This window comes from Saccostrea cucullata, unplaced genomic scaffold (assembly GCF_032062105.1).
Source record: "Saccostrea cucullata isolate Sc308-1 unplaced genomic scaffold, CSIRO_AGI_Scuc_v1 ctg1156, whole genome shotgun sequence".
Lineage (NCBI taxonomy): Eukaryota > Metazoa > Mollusca > Bivalvia > Ostreida > Ostreidae > Saccostrea > Saccostrea cuccullata.
Window position 1 is genome coordinate 128,117 of NW_026926967.1, and position 9,279 is coordinate 137,395.

General features: G+C 34.8%; 1 protein-coding gene across 1 annotated transcript; it reads left to right on the plus strand.

Moving 5' to 3' along the window:
• The first annotated feature begins 1,985 nt into the window (after positions 1-1,985).
• On the plus strand, positions 1,986-6,142 carry LOC134273088 (cerebellin-3-like). The gene is made up of 3 exons (XM_062755264.1): positions 1,986-2,097; positions 2,551-2,703; positions 5,736-6,142. Exons 1-3 carry the CDS (start codon positions 1,986-1,988, stop codon positions 6,140-6,142), a joined length of 672 nt encoding a protein of 223 aa, XP_062611248.1.
• Positions 6,143-9,279: the final 3,137 nt, after the last annotated feature.

The window sequence follows — 9,279 nt, forward strand, 5'->3', positions numbered from 1 at the left end:
AGATCTCAAAAAATTCCAATTTCCCCATTTTTCAAATATTTAGAAACCATGTCAGTTTGCATGACCTTTTCTTACAGGAAGAATATTTCTCGAAAAAACGAATATATGCTCTGTGTACCTTAAAAGGTCATGTTATCATATGATCTAATGATTTTTGTTAGAGTGTATTAGATACCAATAAATATTCATTTACATTTCCTCAATTTTCATGTTTTCATTAAGTCCAAAATGGGCCAAAAATGGCAGAATTCAATGGATCCGTCTCCATGGCAACCAAGTGCACGCGTGGAACTTCCGACACCATATTTACTAGTTTTGTACCAAGACACACCTATGGTAAAAATTTCATCAAAATCCGAGACATGTCGTTTCCAAGCCCTATAGTAAATTCGTTGGTGCTTACAGAGAATGCGTGTTAATTACTACTATATTCCAACAAACATGGGTAAAAAGTTTAATATTCTACCGTTAATGTGAAATATATTATCCAAATTTTCAGCAGTCATATGAATGACCTATACATTTCTAAGGCAATTCACAATATTTATATGTAGTTATACAAATAAGTACAAAGAATATATAAGATAAAAAAAAATATATCAAAATTTAAGCTTTTAAGAGTATTGATGACTTTATGTGATAATCTAACTAAGGACAAAAAATTTCATAGTCTGTATTCTTAATCCCTTGACATCCTTGTAATATAATAGGGAACTTTGTGCAAAGTCACCGTAAAGTGCTTCCACCAAAATAATAATTAATATACTTTAAGGCCGTGTAGTGCATGATATTCAATAACTTGTTAACAACAACTTATATATACACTAGATTTGCACTTTCAATATGGACATAAAACTGCATAAAATTCTCAATCTACCTGCATAACGGAATTAATCTGTCCAAACCTATTTTGTGCGCATAAGTAGCGCAGCACTGTTAAGGCTTACTGATAGAATTCAACGGGAAAAAAGTGCAAAAACGGGATTTTTCAAAAACAGAATTTATTTTTATTTTACCATAAGGTTTAATTATCACTTTCTTTTTTCGATGATCGTTATCATCATAGTCTTTTTTAAATACTATATAAATCTACATATATCATACCAATTAATTGGCCATTCATTGTTATAACTATTTTTGACTAGGAATAAAAATAGAAAGATCAAACATTAGATGTTTACCTCTCTGGACACTTGCTTCCGCATTTTGTAATTCTAGAGACCCGCTTTGTATATATGCCCCTATCCAATTCGTATTTAGGGGATAAATGATGCGGTGTTTCTTCACATTTTTTTCATTTTTGTGCTGTTAGGTTGAAGGCACATATAACAGTGTGATTTATAGAATACAATGTCAGGAATACAAAGAAATGGCTGGGGGAGACACGAAGTCTTTTGTCAACGCGATTAAGCTACAGTTTGAAAGCAGTTGTGCTGTAGTTACTATTGTCATTCTGTTTATAGTTTCCGAGGAGTTCTAGGAAGTAAAGTGAACCTTTTGAACACATCAAGTTCACTCTATTTTTTATTCTTAAATAATCTATAATAATGTAACATTATACATCAAGTATAAGAACTATAGTGAACGAATGGAGAAAACATTGCATAATCATAAGTACTTTTCTACTCTCAAATTAGGTGACATAGTCGTTAATGCGGAATTTCGATTATAAAGTCCTTTTTCTTAGTAGAGTTTTAAATCGATAATGCTTATCATGACCTGACAGTAAGGTGAGAGTTCAATAACACGGACAACGTATATTGTATGCTTTCTATTATCTTAAGGAACCATAATTAATTGGTGAATTTAGTATGTTTTCCTTTGACTTTTTCATATGTTTAGTGTCAGTAGCCTGTATCAATGCACAGGACGGTCAAACGGTTTCTCATTCATTTTTGCTTAGCAAATTGAATATTTTAGAGCAAAGACAGGAATCTATCTAATAAACATTGATCATTGAAAATAATAAGTTGAGAAATGTCGGAATGCCAGAAACTGAAAGATATACTGATTCCAAGAAGTGTAATGAGGATAGAGGATTAAATGCTACTTTTGGACGCAGAACTACCACTGAAAAAGAATACACTGCAATATTTGGTATAATGCATTGAATTCGACATTGAAATCAGAGATATCTCCTGAAAACTCCAGTCCAGGAAACTGTTGCCCAAAATCCCTCTCGAATTCTAAGTACGGTAAATCTAAATCCGTCACAGATACATGTATGCTTCTAAAAAAAAGGCCTAATAACAATGTATTAACTAACTGAAAAATATTTCAATTTCTGATAGAAGCAACCATTTCTATTTTCTTTTTATGTAAACATTTATCTATACAGATGGAGTTGCATTCAACGCTTACATGTCGCATGATAAAGGCCGTCTAGGGCGCACCAGATCTAGACAATCATTTTTAACCACGTGGTTACAAACATCGGCGAAAACTATAATCGCCACACGGGGATATTCTCTTGCCCAGTAAATGGCGTATACACATTTTCATGGACTTTATACTACATTTCTGATGGATATCTATATTCAAAAATTGTAGTTAACTCAAATGCCGTTGGAGCTTTGTTTTGTGATGGTGAAGCACTGAGTCTCAAACACACAGCGGGTGTCGTCGTTGTGGAGATCAACCTAGGAGATGTCGTGTACATCCGCACACACCCACAAGACCCTGTTGGAGGAGCTATTCCTAGTGGTACCACTTACCCATCCTCATTCAAGGGATGGAAACCTTATTAGCCATTTTTCTTTAAGAAAGTCTCCAACTTTCCTTGGTCGGAATGAATTCGCTTACACACACCAACTACACAAAATAATTCCCTCACTAAAACTTTTGCCACAGTCTGTGCCTTTTGATCCCTTGTTCGAATTGCGGTGGTCCATTTACTGAATACATCCACAGGTAGAACGATTTGATTCAGGTCACCCAGTTTCGGATCACTAATACGTGTATGAATGACATCACAAATTTTCAAGTTTTTGAATAGGCGTAAAAGAATCTGAACTTTCTTATTTTGTTTGGTTTTTTGGGCAGTGTTTGACACAAGGAATTCTCTGCACTTTCCACTCACAGAATCTTTAAATTGTATATCCTAAAGATTATCACTTGTATAACTAGGAAATGTATCCAAATATGAAACATCCATTGACTCCGTATATATCACAGACAATTGAGCGGCTTTAATACCTGTTGGAATGCTGATTCCATCAATCGCTGATTCAAAATTTCACTGTCCGATTAAAGTAGTGATAAAACATCAGCGTTGGTGTTTTGTTTACCGGGACGGTATTTGATTTCAAAGTCTGCTCACTGTGACGCCCATTTTGTTAATATGCTCCGAGTTTTGCCTATTGCTGTCTGTGAACACGACCAATTTATTTCCAAGTAGGTAGTCTCGAAATTTTCGGTCACGCTCCTGTGAGTGCCAGAAGTTCTAGTTTCAGAATGCTCATAGTCTGTGATGATTTTTCGTTTAGTCTAAGAGAACGGCTAGCACAGTGCGTCCATTTTGTTTCTGAGATAATACAGCTCCCAGTCCGTATTCACTGGCGTCAGTTTCCAAAATGAATGGGGATGAAAAGTCTGCATATCCTAGTAACGGAGCTGATGCCAACAAAATAGTTTAATCTATCAAACGAGTCTTGACATTCCTTTTACCATTTGTCACCGAAAGTTGTCTTAGGATGTTTAGCGTTCTTCTTGGCAATTTCTAGAAGGGGCTCTGCAATCTGCGAAAAGTGTTTCATAAATCAGCGGTAATGTCCCGCAAATCCCAGAAATGATTGAACTTCCTTAACATTTTGTGGAACATTCCAGTCCACAATGCACTTACTTTTATCCCCATCTGTGCTAATTCAATTTTTACTGACCACATGGCCTAGATATTTCACAGAAGGCTTGAATAATTGACACTTTTTCATTTTCAACTTAAGTCCATGCTGACGTAAAATGGAAAACACCTTGAAAAGTTGCTGAATATTTTCACGCAATGACTTTGAAAAAAAAACGATGAAATACGAGGAGAATTCTACAAACTTCTTCACGAAAACAGTGTTGCATCAGGCTTTAAATTGTTGCAGGTGCGTTTGTAAGACCAATTGACATGCTCAAAAATTCATACAGTCCAAAAGGAGTAGAAAAGGCTGTTTTCTGTATGTCCTCTTCTGCAATTTCAAGTTGATTGTAACCGGAAGTAAGACTAGTGTTGAAAATGTTGAAGATCCAAATAAAGTATCGAATTTTTCTTTCACTCTTGGTAGGGGAAACTTGTCTTTGATTGTTTTCTCGTTCAGTCTGCTGTAATCTACGTATAGTCGTAAAGAGTTGTCTTTCTTCCGCACAAGAACGATTGAAGAACTGAAAGGGCTTGTACTTTCACGAAGTACACCATTATCCAAAAGCTTTCGGATATGTTGTTTTATCTCCTCATATTGGGATGGAGGGATGCAACGATACTGCTGCGAAACTGGTTTATTATCTGTAAGATGAATACGATGCTGCACTGTACTGGTACATCCAATATCATCGTCATCTTTAGAAAATACGTCACTATATTTCCAGAAAAGCGAGCTGGTCAGTTCTTTTTCTTCATCACTACAGTCAAGCTGATAAATGTCTTCAGGTAACTGAAATTTTTTCATCAGGGCACAGATCCTTTTCAGATTGATGCTTCTGAACTATAGTAGTAAATTTAGTTTACCACATTAACAACTCCAAGAATTACAAGAATTAACCTTTTGCTCTACAAATACTTAAAAGGACTTTTCAATTTTTTTACACTGATATAAATAACCTTTGTTAATTGGAGGCAAATTTGGAGGTCTTGTGCTTTCCTCGGTGTCCTGTCAGTGTTTGTGAATCATGGATGACAACATATTTAATATTCATATTAGGTTTTTTCTACAGTCATGTTAAGGAACAAAGATAATATTCTGTCCTTAATTTCTAATTACAAAAAAAAAAAAAAAAAAAGAAATAGTAATTTGATTTCAAAGTCATTTTGATATAACAGTCTTATTCGCTATTCCTTATCAAGACGTGACTCTCGGGCCATAGTTCAATTACATGGACCACTTATATTATCTACAACTTATGTTAAAGTGAAACACTCTTCCTCATAATTCAGTATGATTTTCTTTGCAGTTGTCCTGTTGTCCGTGTCCTCGGTCGCCAGTTTCAATACGTGGGACGGTCAAACTGTTTCTCTCTCTGATTTACTAAGAAGATTGAATGATTTTGAGCAGAGACTGCAAGTACAAGAACGAATTAACGGAGAACAAGAGGAAATCATTAAACATTTGATTCATGAGAATAAAATGCTTAAAAATTTAGGAATGCCAGAGACAGACATTTCTCTTGATACCAACAAGCAAAATGCGAGTGAAGGATTTAACAATTCCTTTGGAAACAGAAATTCGACAGGAAACAAAACCACTGCAATGCCTGTATCGAATTCAAAGTTGAAATCAAAGATATATGATAGAAGTTTTATACCTGAAATGTGTTGCCAAAAATCCTTGTTGCACTTCAGGAACGACAAACTTAAAAGAAGATCCGTAACAGGTACTTTTCTTTATATTGATAATGTATCGAAATTTTTTCAGTCAAAAAGAGACAAGAAAGACACTCAACCCCCCCCCCCCCCCACCAAAAAAAAGGGTTATTGATAACAAAAAAATTCATCATTTAATATGCTAATGATTACTGCATATTACATATACTTGTAGGTGGTGTTGCATTTTACTCTTATTTGACACATCATGAGAGTAATCCAGGTCATCACCAAACAATCGTATTTGACAGCGTCATTACAAACGTCGGTGGAAACTACAATCGTCACACGGGAACCTTCTTCTGTCCAGCAAATGGAGTGTACACATTTTCATGGACTTTGTATTGCTCTGCTGGTGGACATATTTATTCAGAAATTGTTGTTAACTCGAATGCTGTTGGAGCTATGCGATGTAGTGGCGAGGGAGCAAATACTTATAGACACACAACCAGTGTTGTCGTTGTAGAGATCAATCAAGGGGATGCAGTGTACATCCGCACACACCCTACCAGCAGTTTATCCGGCTATCTGCCTAGTGGTTCTACCTACCGATCATCATTCAGCGGATGGAAACTTTTTTAACAAAATGAGAAAAAAATCTCAAAGTAATTTGACGTGCAATAAAAAGAAATTGTGTCCCTTTCTTTGGGTATGTCGTAGATTAACGTCCTTCTAGAACCTATACAGTTAATATGTTATCTTTTAAGGTTAGTCAGTCTGGAGAAATGCATTGTGCATGTTGTATCCTGTGAAAAACTCCTGATGTAAAATATCGATGATTTCCAATAATCCTTTAATTTGATACAATCAATCTCAAAATACCTAAAACTATGGTAATAAAAACTTTCTGTCACCGTGGAGAACTTAATGGGAGTTATACAAAGGAAATCCTCTCTTTTTTCCGTCAGTGCTATAGCACCTTGCCTAATCATGACAAAAATGACACTTGATTGCTGACAATTGTTTGAGTAGCATAGTATTAGTGTAACTATGAAATAATCACTCATTTTCGTAACCACAGATATGCATTGCTTCTGAACATTTTCCAACCATGAAATCAAATCCCGCCAAACCCATTTTCTTTCATCAGACCTCAAAAATTTGACACCACGCAAATATGTTTTATAGAAAGTACATGTAGCTTTATCAGTATATGTTCATATAACCTACTTCCACATGCTTTGCAAATTAAAGTAAAGGGCCTTCATTCTCAATGGCTTTCAATATCAATTTTGACCTGATTTTCTGTCATTATCGATGATTTTTTCAGAATAAAAGATTTAGATTCAAATTTCAAACTTCTTCGCACGCCTATGAAAAAGAAATAAAATTTTATTGTGACCTTCTACTCCTCACCTGGGAAAGTTTTTGGCCTAGGATTTCCTGTAAAGAAAATGCAACGTCTTCCTTACAGTACATCGTCTAATACAAGGATATGGAGATTACGAACAGTATTCAATCTCAAAGTCCATAAAACAATACAAAATTAGAGCAGAGCAAACACGGACCCCCGAAACATCAGAGGTGGGATCGGGTGCCATGGAGGAGTGAGCATTCCCTGCCGACCGGGCACACCCGCTGTGTGCTCTTTGTCATGATAAAAAAACGGTAAAAATCCGTGGTCAATTCAGAGTATAAATAATTGACTAACAATTGGTATGAAAAACGTCAGTCAGCATTTGACTCAATGATAAACTTTATTTGCTGACAAGGTCATCGATCGACCATAGAACTTACGAAATGATGACTTTAAACGAGACTGCTGATATTCTTGTTTACTCAACTTGCTTGTCAATAATTTACCTCGTTTTAGAAATTGTTCATAGTAGAGCATGCTTTTGCGTATCGAATCAACTGAGATATATATACTCCGTATGCCGGTGATGAAGGTATATTGCCGCATAGGTAACGTAAGTTGACGATAGAAAAGTTAAAGTCATCACGTTTATCATATAGCTTGGTTGTTAGATTACCATTAGTGTCTTTTTCAAGTAAAATATCGAAGTATGAAACAGAACTGTTATTCATTTAAATATGCTCATCATCTTCCTGATACACGTTTTGGTTCTTTTCAGGCGAAAGGATATATGATGCCTCTCAGGCCTTATGTTCGAAATATAGAATATCTTTTACTATTCAAATAACACATTGTTCGATTATTATGTCATTTCCAAGTACAGTATAATACTTTTACATGAATATGTGGTATACGGTAATTGATTGAGTTATGCTTATCGTGTTCCGATGTTCTATTCGTCGTGTTCCTGATCGTAAAGTGACTACAAGGCAAAAGGGCAGAACAAAAAAAAATTTTAATATGCCGTCTATGAATATTATGTAGACTCAGACCCTAAGTTAAAGGAACATTTTTCTCTATTTGTCATTGTTATCAAGGGTGAGTGGTAGTAATAAGTCCGAAACAACGACATAAAATGACCCCCTTAGAATTTTGACCACATAGAAAATGACCCAGGTTAATTTATACGACAAGTAGGGGCATTTTTCGACCGTAGAAAACACTGAAAGATCTCTAATTCTTCAAAACTACACACATTGAAAAATTAACAAAATAGAAATTTGACCCTTTTGGATTTTTTATACATGTAAATGCGTCTCCTTATATTTTTAATACTTTCAAATGTAAAGAGGGTGAATAAACATTACTTCTTTATCATTGCATATCTTAACGCTAGCATCATAATCAAAGTGTCCCCCAAAACGGAAAATAGTCAAATCTGGATGAATATCTTAATTTATCAAATATTTATTTATCCAAATATTTATATATTTATCCAAATATTTATATATTCATTAAAAGATCCTTATTAAACACTTTCAACCCACACCTGACAAACGGTCGGTTTTTCAAATATACACGAACTCTCTTTTGATACAGAGTTGACCATGAAAATAATATAAAAGGCAGATCAGCAATAATATTGTTGTTTAAGGATCCTATAATAAAAAAAGTTTACCCCGATTCATTAGAATCTGGAATTCGAAGGTTCCAACCACAGCCAATACTGTCCAACAATATCCCCCAATAAAATGACTGCTACATGACTTGGTATCATTTTTTATTAGTTCATTGCCACAAAATTAAATTTCTCGTGACAGATAAAAAAAAAATGTCAACAAATATAAAAATTCGTGGACATGAAATGATATTTCATAAGGCAAAAAACTCTGCTCCTTCAGAAATACCATTTCAAAAGTTTCCAGAAGGAGCCCATCGGCTCTTCAATAAATATAACCTATTTTTAAATAGTACATTGACTTACATATATTATACCAATCATTTAGCTATTCTTATTAAATTCTAAGTTACATGTAAACTAGGATTTTCCCTCTGTTTTATCTGGTCAATGCCCACGGTTTGAAAGACAGGTCAAACAGGAGTTGTTTACACTTCCTTCCATATTTGGTGATTCTAGAGATCCACCAAAGTATATATGCCCTAATCCAATTAGTATTTTTGGAAGATCGGTCATTCTTTTCTATTTTTCTTGCTGTACGGAAAGGAGAAAGGCAAATATTACAGTTAATTTAAAAGTCTATCATAGAGAACACTCACATGTATTCAGAGAAAGGGTTGGGGAGATTCAAAGTCTTTTGTCATTGCTTTATGGGCTACTGTTGGATTTTTTTCAGAAACAGTTAACTCTAATGCCATTGGACAAATGTATTGAAGTAGCGATGAAGCGACTAAATATAGATAT